At 37.2% G+C, this 25,042-nt stretch overlaps 1 protein-coding gene across 1 annotated transcript in view; it reads left to right on the top strand.

Annotated features, from left to right (window-relative positions):
• The window catches only part of NHLRC2 (NHL repeat containing 2), a 32,252-nt gene extending 10,436 nt beyond the window's left edge, over positions 1-21,816 (top strand). Inside the window, exons 6-11 of the mRNA XM_053949070.1 lie at positions 9,530-9,629; positions 10,058-10,289; positions 10,748-10,870; positions 11,896-12,105; positions 13,194-13,419; positions 14,283-21,816. Coding sequence (XP_053805045.1) covers positions 9,530-9,629; positions 10,058-10,289; positions 10,748-10,870; positions 11,896-12,105; positions 13,194-13,419; positions 14,283-14,548 — 1,157 coding nt within the window. The 3' untranslated portion in view covers positions 14,549-21,816. The remainder of the gene's footprint in view (positions 1-9,529; positions 9,630-10,057; positions 10,290-10,747; positions 10,871-11,895; positions 12,106-13,193; positions 13,420-14,282) is intronic.
• Positions 21,817-25,042: the final 3,226 nt, after the last annotated feature.

The following is a 25,042-nucleotide window of genomic DNA, read 5'->3' as shown; positions in this document are numbered from 1 at the left end:
TAATTTTATTGGGGGCCTCTGTTTATTCCTGTTTAGGTGACATAAAATCATTAGGCTCAAGACCTCTATAGAGTCAGTCAGACAGGAGAGGAATACCTTAGCACAAACCATGCAAGCATCACGAGGTAAAATAAATCTTTGCATAATAGGATGCAAGAATCACCTTCTGGGGACTTAAGTAGCTTTCTTTCCCAATTCACTTAGCACACACCTGAGCCTGGCATCTCATAGCTGCCACGTTTTCAGCTATTACTGACTGTGATTTGAAACACAATTTTATCATGTTTCCATTTCAGTCTAATTTAGAAGTTGCAGATGCCAGTTTATGAACAATGCTTTGATGTGGCATAAAACCTTTAGGTTTGTATTTCAGACATGAAAAATTTACTTCCAATATTGGAATTCCTTTTCTCTGCAGAAGAATGGGGTGGAGAAGGAGCGTGATTTATTTCTAATATCTTGAAATTAGAGGTGCTTTGCAAGTTTAGTAACATTTTACTGACGTGGAAGCATTTGTTAAAATCTTGTGTCAGTTATGAGGGAGAAAAATTCACTGAAATGTGAGGGAGCATAGAATCACAGAATGATTTAGGTTAGAGGGGACTTTAAAGACCATTTTTCCTGCCCTCCTGCCATGGGCAGGGACATCTTCCATTAGACCAGGTTGCTCAAAGTCTCATCCAGCGTGGTCTTGAACAATTCCAGGGATGGGACATCCACAGCTTTCCTGGGCAACCAGTGCCAATTCCTCACCATCCTCACAGTCAAGAATTTTTTCCTAATTTCCAATGTAAATCTGCCCTCTGTCAGTTTAAAGCCATTTCCCCTTGTCCTATCACTGCATGCCCTTATCAAAAATCCCTCTCCAGTTCTTGTTTAGCCCCTTTATGTACTGGAAGGTGCTCTAAGGTCTCCTCAGAAGAGACCAGGCTGAACAGCTCAACTCTCCCAACCTGTCTCCATAGCAGAGGTGCTGCTCCAGCTCTCAAATCATCCTTGTGGCCTCCTCTGACCTTGGTCCAACAGGTTCATGAAGCTGCTTCAGAAATGCTCATAGTGTAGAATCTTCTGGTACAAATACGTTGTCAGTATAGACAGAGTACAACCAGCAGCCTTGAGTACTTGAGTGAGCAACAGGGATGTGTTTTCAGATTTAACATTTCTATTAACATGTCTTGTACAACAACAAAGCACCTTTTTTCAAAGGTCTGGTCAGCAACCCTTACAGTCTGTGTTAAGCATATGGAATCCTACTTGGAAGGGCAAGGAGAAGCACCTGAAAGAGAATCTCACTAGATGTGGGCTGCTGCTAATGCAGGCACGAGCTTTACTGAATTTTGTACAATCTGATTTTCCTTTTGTGAACCAGGAGACTTGTGTGGCTAGTTGGTGTCATTTTCAAGAGATCTTGAACCAGAAAGCTGATCCCTGTGGGATATTATTGCAGAGCTGTTTCACAGATCAGCAAAGAGGGGGCTAATAACTGATCAGTGCTTCAGAAACTTGAGCTGGTTAACAGAATTATTCAATGTATCCTATAATTTTACTTTTAATTTTTCATTATGCTTTCTTCTGCTTCTGTCAGTAGTTAAATATATGATGATTTTTTTTTAGTTTTGAGAGCTCTGCTTGTTAAATGTTAATTGATATGATAATTGTTATCAACATGAACATAGTATTTACTGAGTTAGTCACCTGTAGAGGATTAGTCATCTGTACTGTTCAACACTGCTGAATTTTAATAAGCATTTGCATAGAAATCAGATCTTCTGAATGCACTTTATACAGTCTGGTGCAGTTTTTTTCATATTCAATTAGAACCTGCTAGTCAGTTGGCTATTTAGATTGCCACAAAATATAATAAAAGCTGTCAGTTAAGCAGAGATTAAATCAATTAATTTTTTTTTTTTTTTGAGAGAGGTTAATAAGCCTAATAGATGAAATGGGGGAAAATATACATTACTGTAATAGCAGTAAATTCTAAAATTCTTTAGAAAACTACAGCTAGAGAGAGTTGTAAAAATGGAGAGTTATACTGAATGGAATGTTAACAGGAATCTGTCTCAGAACATGAGGAGCAGGGCTGCAGTGCATGTCTAGCAAGCATATTTTTCTTTAAGTTTGTTAAGTTCTTTAAGTTTGTTACCAGACATCAAAATAGTTTGTCAGAAATGCAGCAGGGTTTGCCAAGGGTGCATTGCTGAGTTGCAAATTGCAAAGTAGAGTTGCAACTTGCTTGAGCATAGTGGGATCTTCTGCTACCCTGCAGTATAACACTGAGTGCATTTGTGCCTCTCAGAGTGCTGTCCTACAAGTTTGTACCCTGTTATCAGACATTAAAACTGCTCTGTTTGAACTGCCAAGTGTTTAAGCACTTGGATGGGTGAAGAAATTTATGAGAGTTTCAAAAATTACTTCTGTTTTCACCCACACAACAGTGTCCTTTTTTTTACATATGCTTATGTCTTTCTGTGCAAGTTGCAGGAGTTAACATGCACTTCCAACAAATGTAAGGTTCATTATTACAAATTTTAAAAGTTTGATTTTTGTATTAACTGGTGTGGCATGTGGGAAGTAACACCATACCTTCCCATTTTCTTTAGATCTATGTAGCTTAAACTCTGCAGTTTCAGAAGACAGATTTATAGTTGCTTATTTAAATATGGATTGTATATAGTTTTTAAACAAGTGATACTTCTGGGAGTTTCCTTTCAGTGTCCAAAGCTGTGCTATCCAGAACATGAAAGGGAGAAAAAGGAAGTTGAAATGTTTAAGCAAGTTATGTACTAAACTAGGCAGTATTAAACAGCTTATGTTGACCTTTTTCAAAGTCTCAAAGGAGAAAGATGGAGAGAAAGGTTTTTCCTCTACCATTGACATTTCTTGAGTTTACTTCTATATATGATTTAGAATGTGTATTGATCAATTGAAAAAATTATTTTTTCTTTAAAACCTTAATATGTAGGTGGTTGAGAAATGGAAAATACTGAGAAAAACTTTGAGGACGTGGATAAGTTAATATTCAGAACTGATACTATGTAGTGTTCTTTTAAGTATCCACATAGTATTTTCCTAAGTAGGCTTTTGTTGTCCTCTTCTATACAGATGCTGAAATGTGAGACAGAGATTAAGTGAGTGTGAAACACCATTTAAACCAAATTTGGCACAAATGTCTACCTTTGAGGCAGGGGAGTTAATGGAGACAAAACAGATGGTAGGATTCAGACAGAGTATTCTTCCTTGTCATCTTTTTTATTTCTTTAGTTGTGGCCACTGAGCTTGTGTTTTACCCTCCTGTTAAAATTCTTGAATGAACTCCATGGATTAAATTCTGGCTTTGCTGAGGTTGCTGCTGAAATTTGCATTGATATAGATTGTGTGGGAAGTAGAAGGGGAGGGACAGCAGCTTAAAAATACATTACAAAATTACTGTGTGCTTTTTTAGCTTTCTCTGTTGTGCCCTTCTATTTTTATTTAGTGGGTGTTGAAAGCAAGTGATACTTTAATGCACAGTTGATTTGAGCATGAAATGTTCTTGATAGCTGCATTCTTGCTGGAAGGAGCAGGACAGTGACCTGTGCTTGGTGACATAACTGTGTGTTTCACATTCCAGAATCTGGTCTTAAACTGCATGATTGGAATCTATTTATAGAAACTCCCAAGTACAGTATTGACCATGCTTTCAGTAAATTTGTTGGAATTTTTCAAGTCAATTTAAGTATTATGTAAATATGATTTAAGTGAAAGTACAGTACCTTATCATACTGGTGCAATTTCTATAGCCCTTAAAAGGCAAAAGTATGTAAAATATTTTTCATCCTTCTCTGTGTTTCTGCTAGAGGGTTATTTGTTACCACTGCATTCCAGAGCAAACACTTTTTTTTTCTGTATTACTCATGGTGATTCTTTCATAATGTAAAAAAAAAAAACCTAAAAATCACTTAAGCAGTAACTAGCATTTCCTGCCTGAGCTCAGATCATACATGAAGTGTTTATGTCTGAATTATCTGTATCTTGAAGGGATGCTTTCTTCTACATGTCACCATTTTTCCTTGTAATCTGGTTTCATTCTGTCATTGAGGCTGTGGCTGTCACTGTCCTGTGGAAGGCATTTTCCTGGGTAATAGCTGAAAAGAGTTGCTCTTGCTGTCATCAGGCTTTAATTTGCAATAATTTTTCTGGGCAAAGCAAAACTAGAATTCTTCCAAAGATACGTTACAAATGTGGTATCACTTCATGATGTAGCAATGTGGAATTACTTGGAATGCAAAAGACCTGCTCATCTCTGTAGCAGTTTACTGTGCAAAGTACAAGCTCAAAGATATCCCGTTTGGTTTTGCCATTTTACAAGTTTAGTTCCACAGAAAATCATGGTAAGAGACATCACTGACACAAAACTGCATTGTCTTTATTTTCTTGTTGAACTGGATCCTAAATTACTTGTAAATAGCCATTAATTTTTTATTTAGATTCTTGGAATTTCAAAGAAGAGGTAACTTTTATTAAAGAGAGGGGTGAAGTAAAGTGAAGGTTTTATTGCTGTGTAAGAACTGTTTTAGGTGAAAAAGTCTTTGGCGAAATAAGAAATTAGGAAGTTATAGAGCAGGATTGCAGTGAAGCAGGACCTTACCCAGTCTTATTTTGGAGTTATGAGTATTGCTGAATAGTAATAGTAACAAAATTGATTAGTATTTCACATGTTCATTATATAAACAATTTAAGAAATGAGGTAATTATGTCAATATTTTGTATAAACATGCCTGTGACATACAAAGGCTGAAGTCTTGATGTAAGGATATAATGGGAGTAGTGACTGAATATTCAACAGTAATCTTACTCAATTTAGTTAGACAGATACTTTTCCAAGCTGGACTTCTCTATGTCTTGACAAAATGCATAATGACAGTGATTACTTTCTGCAGTAAAAAAGAAGCAGTTGGCTTAGCAGAGCTGCCATCCTAACTGGTGTCAAACTTAGAATTGTTTTGAAGTCCATGACTTGAAACTGCCTTCTGTAAAAAAAATATTATATTTGTGTATGAAGTGATGGATCTCATTCTCTTTGTTCCACAGCCTATAGTCTGACTCTATTAATTAAATTTATGTTCACAATAAAGAAGCTTAAACTACAAATCAGATTTCTAAAGAGTAGTTGGCATATCAGTTCTTCATTTCAGAAGAAAACTGCTGAAAATACACATCTTAGTAAGTTTTAGAGAGGCTTTGCCAGGCATGCTGGGGTCAGAAGGAGACACATTTCTTAGCTGTTACCATTTGAGGCTGGAAGTGCTTTTGAATATGGAATGCAGGTGTTGGAAGTAGAAGGAGACCGTGGTGCTGAAGTATCCTCAAGTGTGTGTGTTTGCTGTGCTTAATTAGGAATGAGTAAAACACATAACCAGATTTAGCTCCTTCTGTAGTTACAATGATGTATCCAACACTAAATAATCCAAAGTAGTTCTTTCATGTTTGCATATACTGTCTCTTCTGGTTGGGATTGTTTTGAAATATTTATTGCCATTACAGTTAGAAGGCCTGAGTTAGAAAACTTGGGAAAGAAATAAAAAAGTACTTCATTGCAGTCATAATTTTTAGCTCCCTATTATCTCCACTGTATGAAACCCCCTTGGTATCTAAATCCAAGGATTTCCCTTAATGAGAGGGAAGGTATGTTAACTAAGGAGGAAAATTCCAGAAGCATTTTGTTTCATAACAGGTCATGCCGTTTGCGCGTTTGCGTGATGCAACACTATGTGAAAGAGTGCCAGGTAGCAAAAAAAAAAAAAAAAAAAAAAATTGATTTTTAGTCATCCAAAAAGGGTTACGTGTACTTGTAAAAGTCCAGGCTTCACTGATAAAGCATTCCTTTTGAGCTTTGCTGTTTGTGTTTCATTGAAGAACACTGATCTCTATTCATCTGTCACACTTGCATTTAATTTGCTGAACTTTCACTGACTGAAGAGCAGGTGAGATGTGCATTCCCTGTGCCTGTGCCTATCTGTGAACTGCAGGATGTGTTGTGTAACCCCTTTTGCTTCTTGAGAATTTGCAGAGGATGGGTATACCAATAGACTTGGTTCTTTTTATTTCTTCAAAGATCAAATTAGTAGACAGGAATAATATTTTCAGACTTCAGTCTATTTAGAAAACGTCGGTGGTGCCAGCCACAAAATGTAACTTTGATTCCCAGGCTTTTATTTCCCAGGCTGGAAGTAAGCATGCAGTCCCAGACAGGAAGACTGGAAGTGTGGGTAGTCCTGGGAATGGAATCCCTTCAAACAGATACTGCTCATGACTGGTGCCAAACAAAGTAATTTCTGTGCATTGAGATTGACTCACCAGTAATGGTCAGCAGTGTTCTGACTGCTTGAAGATGTGCCTGTGTAGAGACAGGACTGTGAGTTCTTAACACACAGATACAGCAGAGGCAGATTCAGGAGCTGCAGCATTGTACAATAACTGAGGCATCCTCTAATGGGGAATGTTTGTGCACTCAGAGCTGTAGTTCGCTGTTAGAGAATGTTTATAACACAAGGATATCCCATTTGCAAGCCATACCTCGCTTGGATGCAGGCACAGCACAGATAAGAAAGCACATACCCTAATAAGGAGAAACTACTCTGCATTTTTAAAACAGCTCAGATTGGGTTGGAATGTGGTGCTTAATTGAATAAATGTAAGAGAATTGCTTTTTTTCTCTTACGTTGTTTTATGATAAATTCTTTAGAAATAAATATTTTCCATTCATGGATGATAAGGAGTTATTATAATAATGGCATTACCATAATTTTAGCATTCTGGCTCTCCCTGGCCCCTTTCTCCTGTGAGAACAGTACCAGGATAACAGTGGTGATGTCAAACTGTTCTATCGTGCAAGAAAAAGTTTTTCTGCCTTTTGTGTCAGAACATAAAGTATTAAACTGTGAGAGGACTATTGTGTGATAAAATACCTCAGCTGTGTAGCATTTGTTTTAATTTTCTGGGTTTGTGTAATCTTTTTTATTAAAGCTCTGACGTATTTTCCACAATTTCAGAAAGAGTTTGTGTGGTTTCCATGCTTGCATCTATTCTCTTTGTTCTAACGGCCATCCAGTAGAAAATATTTATGTTAAAATTTATGACTGTTATGGAGCTCTTACTTATTTTTTACTGCCTTATTCTCTAGTTGAAGAAGAAATCTTTTCTCTATCAATCTTACATGTTCAGTAAAATTTGAATTTAATATTGATACTTTTTTCTCATATTTCATACATCTTACTGGGTGTAGAATTAGAGTGAGAAGCCTTTTTGATTTTTCCAACAACTAGCTGTCACGGGAGAGTTTTCAGTCTGTGGTATTAGAGGACTGGATAGATGAATGGAACAGATTTTTCAACAGTACTCAGTTCAAGTCTTACTCCTTCATTTAATTGGTAGATAAAGTGAATATTAAATAATTAACAGAACTTTCTGAGACAACTCAGAATGATTTGCATAGCATAGCAAGATAAAAAAGCTCACTTTCTGAATAGACCAGTGATTTTAACAGTTTTCATTCTGTGGTACTTAGAATAGTAACATCTGAAAGTGCAAGTTATGCATAATGGAAATAGAAAATCCTGAAGCTGAGCAGTTACTATATAGGAAGGAGTGAAATGATTTCATAATCTATTTTCTCAATTTAAATCTCTTAGAAAAGAGCTCTAATCAAGAAGTGATTGGGATGGGGAGGTGTTGTTTTTGTTTTTTATATTGGAGTGTTTTTGGCATTGTAGGAACTTTGGTAGCATTTCTGGTAATTTATAAAATGTGTGTTTTGCAACTCAATTTGCAAACCTTTTTTAATCAAGAAAAAGCTTTTAGACACTTTGCAAGTTTGACTTTCATTTTTGAAGCTCTACTTTATGTAAAAGCATGGAGCCACAGGGAGTTGCAGAAAAGAGTCACCAGAGTTACTTTGATAACAGTCTTGGGAACTTGTATGTTTATCTAAGAAAGAGAAAATGCTGAAGAAAAGCTCTGTTAAAATCATACCAGTACTGTTCTGAAGAGAGCTCACAGTTTGAGGAAATGAATTCTGGAAAAAGAAGGATGCCCTACCATTTTTCCCCTCCTGTGGTTTGTAGTGTAGAAAAGATTTAGAATTAGAAGAATGGCAGGACCTCAGTTGGGGGAATGGTGGTAATTTCATTTTTTGGACTAACTTGTCCGATTTAAAATGCTTGCAAGCATTTCACATAACATTGCTTTTATTTTGAAACTCCAAACTATTTTGGTTGGTGGGGGAATTATCCGTGAGACTGTTTTCAGGAGCAGCTATGAGATGCACAATGCTTTACAAGTTCATGTGAATACAACGCAATTTGAAGGTATTTTTGTGTTGAGTGGCTGGTGGCTATTCCAATACCTAATATATTTATTTAGAAAAAACATGTTGATGTTGTCTATAACTACAGGGGACAGTGTTAAAAAGAGAATAGTGTCCTCATTTTAATGCAGTTTTTGAATGTCAACTTTCTGTTCCTTAAGATTTTCAGGAAAGACTAAGATAAGTAAATGTCTTTTGCTTTTGGGTTGTTGGGAGTTTTTTCATTGTCTTCCACAACCTGCCTTCATGCATTTTTTAGTGCTGTACTGTGATTACATTTAAAGCTACAGAGTACAAATATGTTCTTCAATTTCCACTTATATAATTTTCTTCGTGAAGTATTATCTGGGAAAGATGTGTGTAGTTATTTAGAGATTTGGGTTGCTGAATAGTAGTTTTATACTTCAAGTTGAAAAAAAGTAGATGCTTGACACGTGCTTGAACACTTCTTGATCAGAAGGTCACTGTTCCACAGATCTGCATCTTGCATTTGTGACACCAAATTTACATGTGCCTAGGAAGAACAACTTGGAAATTGGGTGGTTACTTCAGGGGGAAATTAGGAAATGCCCAGGTCACGTGTACTGTTTGAATAAACTGCAGTTGATGCTCTCCAGGGCAAGCATCAGTTACTTCTAATTTAAAACATGATGTCCTTTGTGTATAATTGTACATTATACACATGGTGTCCTTTGTATATAATGTACAATGGTCCTGGCATGGTTATTTCTTTCAAAACTTGTTAACAACTCACTGTAGTTTTTTGGAGTATCTTATTTTGTCACTAGTGTAGTAAAAAAAAAAATCAAGATTGCATCCCCCAAAATCATGCTTAGCAAAGAGAGGTACTTGTTTGGCTGGTATGAATCAAAAATAGCATGTGAAACAGACACAATAATAGAATGTTGCAAAGAGCAAATCTCACTTGAAACATTGCCTTTGTTGGGTAGGAATATTAAAATCATGATTTTAAACCCCTGAGAATAAAATAGCAAGAAGAAAAGAAGAAAGATAGGAAGTTTTGGTAGATGAAAGACATTATCTCTCTCTTGCCCTGTTTTTTTGGTAGGGGGTGGGGGAGACAGTGGGGTTGGTTTGATGATTTCTTTGTGTTATAAAACATTTCCAAAGTGGGATTTTTTTTTTGTTTTTAATCTGCTTTTCTGTGACCCTTTCTAAAAGTTTCAGGGATGCAGGAAGATGATGTGTTATGGATAGCAATGGCAGGCATTCACCAGATATGGGCACTGATGTTGGAAGGTGGAAAACTGCCAAAGGGAAGGTAAGCAACTGGACTAAGAGAAATGTGAAATTGCTGCTTGTCTTGATAAACAGCTTTCAAACCCCAAAGAGAGAGATAATCAAATTAAACTGAAAACAATATAGTTTAAAGGCTTATATGCTTAAAAGTCTGCCTTCCTTTCCCACATCTGTTAGATGAAATGAAAGATGCTACTTCAGCTATACAGCTATGACTTGGTAAGGTCCATTCATATAATTGAATGTTACTTTCCCTTGCATTTGCTGAGTTATGTAGTAATGAACGATGTGCCGAGGTGATATAAAAGCACAAAGGCATTGAATAATGCTTCACTGCTGCATTACAGTTGGTTTTATAACTCACAAGTGCCTGTTCTGTAGCTTCTGTTTATGCATCTTGTCTGAGCTGTTTCAAACTCGTGATTGAAATTGGGTGCTCTTTGCCTTCAGCGACTTAAAGAAAGGAGTGTGCCTTCGCTTTGCTGGGAGTGGGAACGAGGAGAACAGGAACAATGCTTACCCACACAAGGCAGGGTTTGCCCAGCCCTCGGGGCTCTCCCTGGCCCCAGAGGAGCCCTGGAGCTGCCTGTTCGTGGCCGACAGCGAGAGCAGCACCGTGAGAACCATCTCGCTCAAGGACGGGGCGGTGAAGCACCTTGTAGGAGGAGAGAGAGACCCACTGGTAATCACCTCAAACTTCCCCACACTGCCCTACTAATATTCCTCAAGCCTGACCTGGAGGAACCACTTCTGGGGTGAGAGGGTAAATCAGTTTCCGTGGCCATCAATTTCTTAACTTCACTGCTTGGAATGCAAATGTGTGGCAGTTGTGATGCTCAGGTTGTAGTGCAGACTGTTGCTCCTTAGATAAGAAATTACTTCATACTTCACTTATTCTTAAAACAGCCAACTTGATTCAGCATTGTGTGGTCATTAAATCAGCTGGATTCATACTTACAACTTAGATGTGAGAGTTTCCATTTCTGTGGTTAGCATCCACACTTCCAGGTTTCAGTATCTTTGTTTTGAAATTGTCTTCATTTTTTTTAAAGTCAGTGAATTTCCATTTAATTACAGTCATTTAAATTCATGTCCACATTGAATAATCAAATCTATTAATTAAATAAAATAATTTTTCAGAATTTGTTTGCTTTTGGTGATGTGGATGGAGCAGGCATAAATGCAAAGCTGCAGCATCCCTTGGGAGTAACATGGGACAAGAAAAGGCAGCTGCTCTATGTGGCAGATTCCTATAATCATAAGGTAAGTGTATATACAGACTTGGAAATTATTATTACTACAAAGAATCATTTTAGTAACATAGACAGATTTTGCTTGGTCCAGTTAAGCTGAGGAAATTAATTACACAAGTTTCTTTGTTTGTTCTTTTTCTTTCCTTCCTTCCCTTCTGGCTCCTTCTCTTTACCATTGTTTTGCTGTCACATTCTTCTGTACTGATATGATGGTCTCTTGGGGAAGGTGAATTTAAAGTGCCAAGTTACAGTTCAGACTTAAGACTTTCTGTGTACCTTCCCAAAGATGCTGAACTACAATAAAAGAGCTGGAAGGGCTTATTCAGGAATACTGCAGGTTTGGTAGAACTGAGATGACAAGAGGATTTGCTTTTCCCTTAAAAAAGTCACCTAAGTATTGTGGGTTACCTCCATGGAACTCTGGGTTTTCATGATTGTTCTTATTTGATGTTATATAAGCATTTGTGTCAGAAGGTTTTTAACTGTACACTGACTACATGCATTAAAAGAGAAGTAACCTGTTTGATTTGAAGAGTAAGGTATGTAACACTATATGCTTATTGAAAATTTAAGGCAAATGATATTTTGCTTCAGATCTTGTATAAAACATTATGAACTTCTTTACTATTAAAAAAAAAATCTATTTGTAGAAGAAAAATAATCTAGAAGTTAGCCTGCCAACTTTGTTAAGCTCTCACTTTTTTGCAGATGTTTCTAGAAAGGCAGCAAACATTAGAAAAACAAGTCATCCAGCACACTTTTATAGCTGAGGGTTAGGTACCTGCAAAATCATGGAAGGGAACCCTGAATGAGGACCAAAGGAAGAGGTGAATTCCATGAGGGAGTGGGGAGAGGGAAAGATGGGACATGTCACTTGGTAAAGAGTGATAACACAGCATCCAGGATGCACCTGTGGTAGCTGAGATACTCAAAAAGCAGTGCTGGCTACTGGAAATGTGGGACATGAGATAATACAGAACATGTAATCCTGCTGGGTTTTCTCAGAGAAGCTTTTTGTGTCTTTGTTGATCTTAGATTAAGGTTGTGGATCCCAAGATGAAGAACTGTGCTACCCTGGCAGGCACAGGAGAAGCAGGCAATGTTGTTGGTTCCAGCTTTACCCAGTCAGCTTTCAATGAACCAGGAGGTTTGTGTGTTGAAGAAAACGGCCGCCTGATGTATGTTGCAGACACAAATAATCATCAGATTAAAGTGATGGATTTGGAAACAAAAATTCTTTCCATGGCAAGTAATACTTATTAAACAGGTTGATAGTGGTGTTTCTTGTTATAAATTACTATTTCAGACTTCAGCAAGTGTGATAAAAATGAGACAGCTAACTTTGGGTACAGTAGCTGTATCTACAGGATGTTTTGTGATGATCAGGGAACTTAACATTGCCTGCTGGCACAGTTGTTGAAAGCCTCAGTCTTCAGAAAGACAACTTTTGCATGAAAACAGGAAGTGACAACCCTCTAGAAAAGGTTAATACAGAAACATCAGTCATTAAAATGTACAGCCCATTTTTTCAGCATGAAGGGCATTTCATGAGCATTTTGTAAAAAAAGGAAGTGAATTCAATTACCAAGCTATGTAATTACTCTGTAAGAGATGATTTTGGGAGGTCAGCGACTTAAAGCAAGACATATAAAGGGCTTTCAAGTTGTCAAATCAAAACCACTGTCAAAACTGAGCGCAGCTTTATTTGATTTTAAACAAACAAACAAATCTGTGCTCACGTCCACCTTACAATGCCACTATATTTTAATGAGTTTTTAAAAATTTATATATAAATATATTTATGACATAACGATCCTAATGTTTTCTTATATGTTTCCTGCCTTTAATAATACACAGTCTCCAATCTGTGTTTAAATTTTCATATCACGTAATATATTGGTGGCTTTTCTGGGAAATTCCTCTCTATTTTACTGTGCAATGTGCATTAGTTAAAATCCTGGATTTTGTTACTGAAGCATGCAGTTTAATACCTTAAAGAATTAGAAGGAAATGCATTTACAGTTTATCTAAAGCAAAAATGTAATCCAACTGTAAAAATTTTAAATTAAGGGATACTATAAAGTAGTTGTGGGGTTTATGGCTTTAATAGTAAATATTGCTTTTATTTGGATTAATTAAGGGTTTTTTTTTCATTTTAAGAAAACATTTTGTCCTTCCCTTTTGCTATTTTGTCATAGTATTGTTCATGCTGAATGTTTTAGGCCAATAGCCGTATGATGTCACTTTGAAACTGTGATTGTGTTGTGAAAGCCCATTTGTTTTCAGTAATAATAAAAATAAAAATAAATATTTTGTTTGATTTCTACTGATAGTTGCCTATCCTGAAGCCAGAAGCATGTGATGTTCCAGATAACCTGCCTGTGCAAAAGGATAAAATAACAAACCTGCCAAGACTGCCTAGATCTGCACCAAATGTTGAACTTCCTTCACTAACTGTAGCTCCTGGCCAGACAATTCAGTTTTTATTAAAGTTGACTCTTCCTCTGGATTCAAAACTGAATGAAGAAGCTCCCAGTGCCTGGTTTATCACGGCAGAAGGTAAAGTCCTGGTTAGGATGGGAAGTGGGATGGATTAGGATGGGAAGTATCAGCACATCCTGCAGTGCAGGGGATCTCAGTCTGATGAATGAAGATGTTCCTCCCCATCCTGTGTTCCTGTTTGACCTTGTGATGCAATACTTGATATCTAGAGTTGATGCATTTAACAGCTGGAGTGCAAAGACTGAAAAAAGTCTAACACCTGGTAGACTGCTTTTTGCTTGAATTAATACATGCTGCATTATGTTATAGCTCAATGCAATGAGTTAGGTGTATGTAGGTACAGTGGTTTTTAGTTCACATACTCTCAAATATTTCAGTAAAAGTGAAACTCAAGTTTCATTCTAACAATCAGCCTGAGCATTGCTTAATTGCACCAACCCAGCTATAAGACCAACACTGCTGTTTGGAAATGGCATCATTTTACCTACAGTTTAATGCATTTATGGCAGATATCTTACCTGGTATATTAGATCTCTGATGCAGATGTATGGTAGCTAGTAATTTAAGAAGTTTTGCTTGTGTATATCAGAATAAATTTTAATATCCTTTAAAGAGTGTATAGGAGAAACTGCAATTCCATTGCATTTAAATAAGATATACTGTATACATACACCTATAGTGCTGATGCAAAGCCATGGATCTCTCCATCTTTAAATGACTGATAAAGCATTTGTAAATTACTTTTCCTTTTTTTTTTTTTTTTTTTTTTTCTGTTCATGACTGGAATAATCAGGAAGGAAATTTCCTCTAATGTTGCATGTGGAAAGTCCTTGTTGTCCTACAGGTAGAATTAGTGTTTTCTGTAGCTTTCAGACATGGTGTTAAATACCCTAATGATAAAATCTGTTCTTCCTTTGCAGATAACACCTGGTTGCTGCAAGGACAGTGTCTGACAGGAGAAATAAAGGATGTTTCCTGTCAAACTGTCATTCCCTTTCAGCTGCCTGGGAGCTGTGTGTCAGCAGAAGCCACCCTGGCCATCAAAGCGTGCCTCTACTACTGCAGCAAAGGTAGCAGTGCCTGTATGATGGCAGGAGTCTCCTTCAGCCAGCCCTTGCAGGTCACTGGCACAGACCAAGGCAGCTCAGCTCAAGTGGAACTGATACACACCTTTGCAACCAACTAACACAAAGCCAGCTGGTTTCACACTTTATTTTGCTATCCACCATTTCTGTGGGAGAAAGTACAAATAGATAACTTGGCTCTGTTTTTTCCTGGAGCTTATGACAAAGCTAAGAAATAATTTGCTTGGTAAAATGAAGTAGTTTTTCTTACAGCTTAACAGGAAAATTTATCATCACAACCTCATTTCTTTACATTACAGTAGCAGCAATACTTTGTAATACTGTAGACTCTGTTGCCAATTGTGAACACACTGGATGTCTGCCAGTCTTAATAAGTGAGCAACAATTTTTAGAGTCCATTTGAAAGAGCTGGTGTTATTTTGTGATGTTACTGTAAGATCTTTGCACTATAAATAGTGTTGGACTAGATAATTTTGGACTAACACTTCAAAATTCCTTTTATGCCCTTATTGCATTTTAATAGAATGTCAAGTTTCTTTCTCCAGTCTATAAAAGAAGTATTTTGTTTATTCTTCTGTAATGACACTTATGACACATGTATTTTGAAAATACACCTTAAACTAGGTACAGCACTAGTTTTATGCAAACCGAGCATTTTGCTTTAACTTGACATCGCCGCCTTACATGAAGAACAAAGGTTCATGGGAAATTTTCTGTGAAAGGAAGCCTTCAAGTTCCTGCAGAAGAATTTTTAACAAAGAATGTGCCTCTCTGCAATGTGTATATGTATATAAAATAACCACCACAAAACCATGCTGGAGCTTTTCTGATACATACCAATTTACATTTTATAGAAGGTGGTAGGTAATGGTTGAATACCTACACTGCAAAAATTAAATGTCAACCATTTCAAGCAGAGCGATTTACTCATTTTTATGATTTCTCTGCAAAGACTATTCTGAAGAGTTCTGTGTTGCAGATACATAATATTATGAAGAATATTACACTCTTGAAGTCTGATTCAGAGTCTTTTGAAGTCACTGTTAGTCCTTGGATTTGTTATAGTCGCCACTGAACCAGAATTGTATACTTGATAATGGATTATTTACATTCATGTTTAGAGCTTCTGATCTTTTGCTAGAAAACTGGTAACCTAATCTTTGAGTAAGATGCTTTAAAACTCTATTGCAAAACTCTGCCCTTGATGGTTAAATGTTTTGCAAATAAGTCCTTCAATTTGCCACAATAAGAAGGGGCAGGGTGATAGTGGTGGTGCAAGTTTATTACTTGAACTGGAAGAGTTTCCATCATGCTTAAGTGGTAATTGGTGGTAATACACTCTGATCATAATAATCACTTCTGAGAAGATGATTTTGTTTGAAGTTGAAAGATAGTACTGTCACACATATTATAAAGTGCAGTAGTGAAAGAATTTTTTAATATAGTCCTTTCTGAAACAATTACTCCTGACACCTGTCAGTAAATCCCCACTATCAGTTGTTGTTTTTTCTTACTTAAAGACTGATTGAATTGTTGGTCATGAACTGGAGAGGCTTTTGTTTTAAGGGAGTGGTGTGGTTCTTCCTTCCATTGAAATGCCAGTCAATCTGAGAGTTCTTTGTGGCACCAGAAATGGTTGTTATCTCACCTGTCAGCAAAGCGAGGGCTGAAATGTTATTATTCTTATGATTGGTATTTAAGCAGCTTTCCTAGTTCACTGTTTCAGCTCCTTTGGATAAGCCTCTCCATTTTCACATGCCATTTTGAAGAGTGAAAAAGCTTTGCTACTTTGTTCACAGATGGCAAATGCTGTTGAAAGGATGAAGATAAAGAAACTGATTTGGGCATTTCTTATTTTTTACACTTTAGTAAAACTTAGTCTTTCACAATTCCTTGTTTGTCTGTTCAACTTCGGATAGTAGCCAGGAAACCTTCAATCAGCTTCTAGATAGCCTGCAGATTTTCTGTTGCTCTCTGGAAAAAACAAGCATTAGGTTCAGAAGTTCAAAATAACGAACCAAGCTGTCACAGTTACCTTGAACGTAGAATTCATCAGGTGGATCTTTTGTCTCTCATTTTGTCCCATCATGGAATGGTTTAGGTTGGAAGGGGACTGAGAGATCATCTTGTTCCAACCCCCTGCCATGGACAGGGACACCTCCCACTAGAGCAGGTTACTCAGAGCTGCACCCAGCCTGGCTGTGAACACTTTCAGGGATCTGGCATCCCAGCTTCTCTGGGAAGCCTGTGCCAGTGTCTGACCACCCTCACAGTAAAGAATTTCTTCCCAATATCCAGTCTAAATCTGCCTTCTTTCAGTTTGAAGCCATTCCCCCTGGTCCTATCCTACATGTCCTTGTCAAAAGTCTCTGTCCAGCTCTTGCAGCTCCTTCAGGTACTGGAAGGTGCTAGAAGGTCTCTCCAGTCTTCTCCAGGCTGAACAACCCCAGCTCAAATTTTCAGCTAGAATGACATTATATTTTACTATTTTAATTAGATCACATTATCAAATTCCGCCAGTACTCCAATATTTAAAAAAAAAATCAAAAATCTGTTTTGTTATTGACACTTTCAATTAATGTATCGCTGTAGGCGAAAGACTGTATTCCTCACTTTATTTAACTATAGTGTATAATTTTTAATTTTCTGTCTAAGTGTTCTTTCCTTGCTCAGTCTCTGTGTTCACTGTGATTGGCTGTTAATCCTCTAGTCTAACATAAAGTTTTGTTTGTCCAAGGCATAAGGATGCACATTCCCAGAGTCACTACTTCTGTTTCACTTGTAGTGTACAGATATTCTAATGTTCTCTGATTAGAAAAACACAGATTTTTTTACAGCTTATGATATTTAGGGATGCTGTTTCCATTTCTTCCTCCAGGGTTTACAAGCTGCTCTTATAGTTAAGCAACAAGTGCCATAAGTTTCACCAGACAGGCAAACTACAAGAAATTTACAATTGTACAAGCTACAAGAAATTTATTTAAAGACCAGAAAGTATCTTCCAAATATGATGCAGAAAAATAGGAAATCTTACTATTTTGTAAAAAAAGAATCAGATACATTGATGACTGCTACCTCTTTGTATGGGAACTGAGTTTTTTTTATGTTCCCTGATATAAAAATTCTGAGCAGATTGGAATGGCTCAGCACTCCCAAATTTGTTTCTTATAGTAAAAGTTTGTAAATCAAGGCCTTTTCCAAACATGACTTTCTCCTGGCTTTAACAGGTTTTGCAGCAGACCTTAATAAAGCATTAAAAGATTATAGCAGCTCTGAAGAGTATTGGTCATGGTTGATTTGTATAGTGGAAACAAGTTCAGTGGCATTTTTAGTTGTAGTGTTTGCATTTCTGGGACAGCTTTTGGTTTTGATTGGATGTATTAATAGTTCCATTAGATGTTTTTAGTAATTTTATTCAATTGCAGTATAATAATTTTTATTAGACTAGAAAAAAAGATAAAGTGTTTTCAAAGAGGGAGGATAATTTGTTTTAATAGCTCTTTCTTGTTGTTTGAATTCAGTAATATCTTTCTGTAGCTTGCTCCCTTCTGTTGAAGGAAGGGTGGGGATGATGACTGTGTAAATCTGTTGGTGGGCACATATTTTATGCATATATTTTTAGTTGATTTCTTTTTGTGTTAGATTCTTACATCATTTTTAGCTTTTCTGTTGGATGCAGTTCTTCACAGTTTGTGTTTGGCATCTCATATCTTCTGCCTACAGAGCATTATAAAGCTGTGGTAGTGTGGTACCAAGCAAGAGAAAGTAGTTTTATAGCATCAGGTAAATGCCTTATCTGCTTAGCCTGAGAAAAAGTGCATATGGCTTCCAGTATATTGCATATATTCTTAAAGCACTGATTTTATTTCAGTAGGAAAATATTGTAGCTGAAACCATGGGTAAAACTTTCGTTGAGAGAACATCAAGAAAAATATATTCCTTACCTCTCAGTCAGAGGAGGGGGATGATGAAAATGAAGAGACTTTCCTTCTTATGTAGGACCATGTCCTTTCGTTCCTTTAATTATTGACTATTTATTTTAGCAAAGATAGAGGCATTATTGACCACAAATTGTTTTGAATTTTTTATTCCTAACAAGGTTTTCTATGTACATGGAAGCTTTAAATGTCTGACTTTGTAGAGTTATGAGTGATAGATCTTATTTTAAATGGTTGTCGTTTAGCAGAAAATAGCAGAGATTTATGTACATTCTTAAGATCTGTAATTTTTTTAAATCGCTGTTATTCATTGACTTACCTCAAAGACACGTTGGGGCTACACTCTCACAGAAGTGTGAACTCAAAATTAAGTTTTCTTTGTTGTAGAATGTGTGAGATGTGCTGTGACACATTGTGTTCTCCAGGCTGCAGTTGTGATACCTAAGGAGAATTTTCCACTCACCACTCAGCTCATCAGTCACCCCCAGTAATTCTCCACTGAAATCTGCCAGGTCACTTGCTCATATAACCAATTAATATTACTGATTTAGGTTAGCAAACATTTAGCATTCAGAATTTATCATTACGATTTTCATTGAAGTTGGTTTCAGGGATTAGAGGAGCTTCTCTGTCCCAAGCAAATGAAGTATAGGAATGGTGACAAGTAATTGGAGATAATTTTTGAAAATGTGAGACCTGGTTATTTTTTAATTAAATCACAATATCTGTTTTTGCATTCAACAAGAGATCATTAATTTAGAACCAATATTCTAATATTTTACATTCCATTATGTTCATGTAAGCAAATTTGACTACTGTCTTCCATTAGAAGCAGCAGATCTATATTTTATAGTTTTTGTACTCTTAAAGTCACTACTCTCACTTAGGATTAGGATTCATTCCTGTTCAAGACTCATCACACCTATGATTGAGTTTCCAAGTTTCTCTTAGTTTGGGGGATTTTGGTTAGGATTTTGGGTCTGTCCTTTCCTCCTGTAGTTTCCACAGTGAAATGCAGCCCATATCTTGTTATCATGGAGGGATCCAAGTAGGAAGGATAATTCCCTCCACCAGCTCCTTGCCCCTCCCCTGCTTCAGGGATGGGGATGTAAACAGCAAGTAATTCTATATAGCATTAGAATAAGATGATGTCCTCAGGTCAGCTTCATCAAGCTTTGCACAGGTGCAGCTACTGTCAGAAGTTTTCCCTTTACCTCTGGCCCTGCCCACTGAGGTCCTGCAGTTGTTTGTGGCTGTCCCAGAGCATCCCATCAAACTCGAGTAGCCTGTGCCGGGATTCTGACAGCTCTTGGTTGCAGGAAACATTGATGCTAGAGATTAAATACTTTAGCTGCTACAGGTTAAATATTTTAGCTCTTAAGTAATTTGCTGTCTTGTTGGAGGTTGTTTAATTATTGTCAGGTAATGCACTCCTGCTGTAGGTGAGAAGCTGGAAACCTGGGTGTGAGTTGAGGAATGTTTGTGTAGCTATAATTAAATATTGCTTAGTTTACCTCTTTGGTGGTCCTTTGCTTTCAGGCATACCAGGGAACTCTGTCCAATTGCAGGATCTAGGGCTAAGCAAAAGAATTGCAAGTATTTTTTAAATCTTGCCTAGTTCCTTTGAAACATGGACAATTTTGAGCTAAAGAAATCCTGTTTGAAGAAAACCTGTTCATACATCTGCCTTAACTTAATGCTCTGTACTCAACATGCCTCAGAAGAGAGACATTCCATACTGTATTCTTTCCCATTTTGACTAAGGATTGAGAAATTCAACCCATCTGGCCATTATCAGACTTCATAGAAAGCAAAACAGCAATTCCCAATTTGATTTTACATCCATTTAAAAAAAAAAAAAAAGTGCCTATTTTCCAAGCTTTTGATTAAACTGAAATACTGAGTTTGAACCATATGTTCAAGGAATCTGTCCTGAGAGTTACTTGAATCATATTTCCAAATCTGATTTCCAGATTTTAAAAATTAATTGCAAAGAAACAAATTGCTAAATGTTTTATCTATTGCATATTTAACTTCAGAAGTCTTCAATTTCACTTTTAAAATAGGATTAGAACAACTAAAGCATTCTCCTCTCTGTCATTACCATTAATGTACCATTAATCATTGTATCATTAAAACCTGTGATGGATCGATGTGATTTTGTAAGAAAATCAATAAAGAAAAAGAAGGTGATTGTTAAACAGTGACTGGGTGAAATCCAGGTGCTCTAAGGTTAGTGGCAAATACCTTTAGGACCAGGAGTTCAGCCCAATGTGACAGAAATTCTGTCTTTTTATTACATCTTGATGGCTGAAGGAAAAAATCAGTGCCTTTTGTAACAATACTTGAAAGTGTTTCTTTACAGAAATACTGGAGTACTGATTGAAATAATCTATTTGACCTTCATGGTTTGCAAGTTTCAGAAGGATTTAATTCTACTAATTCTGAAACTCTAAAGAATTTTCCTTCTCCATCATGTTATTGAATTAATTGGAAATTAAGGTGCTTATTTGTCAAACTCCTTACAAAATACTTCAAAACAAGGTTGTTTCTCAATCTTATGAGCTTCTGAAATTATTGTTACCTCTTTTGTACACTCCAGATCAAACGTGGCAGGGAGACTTCAAACAGCTTGCTGAAATTGTGGTTTGAGTGAGGTGGAAGGCAGAACATGCACTGATCTAAAGGGGCAAAGGTGACACTTCTTGGTATTTGAGGGATGGAGAGTTGGTCTTTGTTTTGGAGTTGTTTTCATCAGCAAAGATGCTTTACACAGCAGAGGGCTGTGTGTAGGGGCAGTGAAGTCAGGTTATGTCACTGTGAAAACGTGTAACTTCATTTAGGTTCTGCTGCTGGGATATCTAAAAATCCCAGCAGTATAATGGTAGTGAGGGAAGTCACATTTGAGCACTTAACACCTTAATAAATGTCTCCAGGTGGTTTAAGGGGAAAGACAGGAATTGTATTTTCTTTCTTGAGAATTTCAGTGTTGCTTTGTAGGCATTGGAAAATTTTGTCTGTTCTTTGAGATACTAAACCTTTGTTTCTCCATTACATTTGATGCAAAGCCTTCCACATATCTGAATATTTTAAAAATGTGGTTTACATTTGTTGTTACAGAATATGAGAAGAACTAAAATGAAAGCACTTAATCTAGAGCTGATCTAGGTTGTGTCAATTCTTCACTGACAGTGTTGCCTAACTGTTCTTAGCAATATTCGTAGATGATGATCCTTTTTAAATAAAGGGTAAATATCCTGTAATATTATGAGAACAAATAAATACACTGTAGAAGAAATGTCAGCCTTGGCTATCAAACCAACAGATAAACAGTGATTAAAGAATGTATGCTTTCTCCTGTGCAGCCTCTTTATCCTTGTAAAGCTTTTTCTTGGAAAAATAAACATTTAAAAATTGTATGTTTTCTTTCATGGCTGGGTTTTTCTGTCAATCTTCGTGTGAACATAGATCTAGAAGTTATGAAATGTGTCTGCTGCAAGGGGTTGCAGCTTGACTAAAAGGCTTTAATTAAGAAGAACTGTTTGTTTCCCAGTCCCTTTGCCACAGGCTCTGCAGCCGTGGGTGTCAATCGGCCCTTCAGTGACCAAGGGTCTGTAAAACAGCATGAGTCGTGAGGACTCCCCCCTCCAGGGCTCTGGGAACAAGAGATCTGCTTTTATTTTCATTTCTGCACATTAGAGACATTAGAAATGCTGCACTGCATGAGTCACAGGCTGCCTGATTGTGTCCTTCAGTTTATTGCAGAGATCCCAGAGCAAATTTAGCTACGGGATGAGATCCCTCTGCATGGAGCTCCACTTGACTCAGTGTTTGTTACTGTGGCTAGCCTGTGCCACACTTTGCAGCATGTGGGTGCCTGTTTAATTATCATTATGGCTGAACTGTATTTTAATAGCAACATCTAAAAAACGTAATTGTTTTACTCAGATAACAGTTTTGCTGCTTTGACCCAGAACCTGTGGGTACAGGGCAATATTACAGCCTCTCATGTGCTCCAGTAGAACTGGAGATGGACACCAACATGCCTACAGAGATGATCTGTTATTTGTGCTGCTCATCATTGTTTTTATTGATACAGTGATTTTTCACTAATGAAAGCATTGTGTGACAAAAATTCTGGAATGTCTACTGTAGGTCAGCCTCATAAATTGTAGTGTAACCATTGAATTTGTGTCATTCCCACCACCCCACTAAAGATTATTCCTTGTGTTCATTCCTCTATTCAAATACACACTACTTATAAAACTCAGCTAACTTTCTTTGATTTCCATGCAGATGCAATATATTCAGCATAGTGTGATGCAGCAAGTCTAGATTTGACAGACACTCAAATTCAATTGTAATTTCTCTGTTTTACTAAAAAGTTCATCAAAAGCTTCTGCCAAGCTAAACTCAACAAGTTTAGGCCAGGTCACACAATCTCTCAGCATCTCAGTGAGCGTTTGCCACAGGTCACAAAGCTGAGCCTTGACTGGCTTTGGATTGTCACTTCTGAAATGACACCTTTACCCCCAGCTTTTGAGTGTTCTTAAAGCAGAAATGCTGTGTGAGCACAGACCTGCACATTCTACGTGCAAACCAATCTATGATGTTTTTGTGTTTCGTGGCACTTGTGGGACTGAGCTGGGCTGGTGCATTTTGCCAGAGCCCCGGGAGGCACTGCCTGGTGCAGATTTCTGTGGTCACAAAGTCACTGCTCTAGGAAACTATTAATTAGCTTGTTTCTAAAAGCAAGGGAAAGGAGCCTTTCAAGTTAAAATCACTAACAGGGCCAAGCTATTTTCTTGTTATTGCAAGGGATTCTGCAATCTCCTGCCAAGAGCAATTTATCCAGAGATTGGGTAAATGGGGCTTTAAACAGCTCCTCTCCCTGCCCTGTCCTTCCCATCTGAAGTAGTTTCCTGTAGCTGTTCAAACTCAGGACTCTGCTGCACCATCTGAATTTTATCTTTTCTGCCTGTCACCCTGGTATTTTGTGCACACAGTCCCTCCAGGAACTGAAAACAATACCTGGTGGTTATTTTACATGCCAGTGCGGGTGGCAAAGTTCCACCCTTGCTGTAACTGAGCTTTCTAGAGCAGGTTTGTGCTCCTCTGCCCTCTGCTTTAAGCACAGAAGTCAAAGCAGAGGTGAGGATTTCAGCCTTTGCGTGTAAAGGAGTGGCTTTACAAAGTGTTGCTGGAGCAGCACATGCTGTTTCTTTTTTTGGAAAAGCATTAGCAAGTTATAACCCTTAGTTAAATCTCTCCATAATTTTACTATCTCAGACATTCCCTTAAGCAAAGTATGTGGGAATGCCAGTGCTCAGAGCTCCTAGCTCAGGCTGTAAATTCTGGGTATATTTTCCAAACACTGAACAAAGCTGTAATATTAAGGAGTAGTTAGATATTAATGAAGATTTTGTTTCACTAAAACCAAATACTTAGTCAAACTTACCCTTGTGCTGTATAATTTTTGAAATCCATTCACCATGAAACTGCAATGTTATTTTTGAAGCTATCATTGCAATTACTGTCCTTGAGAACTAAATAGTTGTTCTAACACCATCTTTATTTTCAAACAAGAAGGCAGCACATCAGGTTTAATACCCACTTTAGACTGCAGGGCTTGGGCGAGCACATTGCTTCTGTAGTGAAGTGAACGCTGTGTCTGAGATGACAGCACATAAAGTGTGACGTGTTTTAATCAGAGCAAAGCAGACTCAGCAGTTTATTGATGTTTTTATTGATACAATGATTTATCATTGATGAAAGCATTGATGTGTGTCAGCAGCAGGAGTAAGCAGTCGTTTCATCAAGGTCTGTGTGCCTTCCCTCCTCCTCCTTGTGCACACTGACACACCTGACTAAAGCTGTGATGTTTCCAAGTTATCTGGGGTTGATACTGAGACACAGAGATCACCAATAATGAGAGATAGAACCATTTTTTCAAAATCTTAATACATTCAGCAAGTGGAACCACAGGGTAAAATATAACATTGAAATGCACCAAACACTGTGTAGGTGCATCAATGCTTAAGTGGCAGTTAAATCCAAAGGAAACTTGCTGGGGGCTACTGAGAAACCCATCATTTAAATTTTTCTTTCCTTTATGCAGTTGAGTGAAGAAGATGGATTTAATTTGCATTTTTGCCATGCTGTTAGCAGTGGAAGTGCTATAAAGTGCTGTTGTTATCATAGACTCAAATCAGACGTGCATGTGGCAGAACTTCTGAGAACTTATGAAGAAGATGCAGAGGGTGTAATGGAGTCTCTATCAGAGAGTGACAAAAATTTGCCTCACAAATTCACTGCTAAGTGTAAAATGAAACATTTACTGAATCATAACTGGATTAGTTATGAATTTAAACTATCAGGGGATTAAAATTCTTATTTACTTGAGACTGCTGAACAGAATAATTCTCTTTACAGGAGGCTTAGATTACATGGAAGTACATAGTACAGAGAAAAAATACAGAACTTAGCCAAGAGAAGTGAAATAGGATGGATGGTATATTTTATATAGAAATGTGTGTCTTTTTTCCAATATATAGCGAGCTTGCTGATTTTTAAATAATGCTTTTGTTCAAATGTTAGTGACAGTTACTCAGCAGCTTTGAGACCATTTCTGGTCTATGCAAGTGCATCACCTGTAAT

This window comes from Vidua chalybeata, chromosome 8 (genome assembly GCF_026979565.1).
Source record: "Vidua chalybeata isolate OUT-0048 chromosome 8, bVidCha1 merged haplotype, whole genome shotgun sequence".
NCBI lineage: Eukaryota > Metazoa > Chordata > Aves > Passeriformes > Viduidae > Vidua > Vidua chalybeata.
The sequence above is the reverse complement of the archived record's forward strand: the minus strand, read 5'-3'. Positions and strand labels throughout refer to the sequence as shown.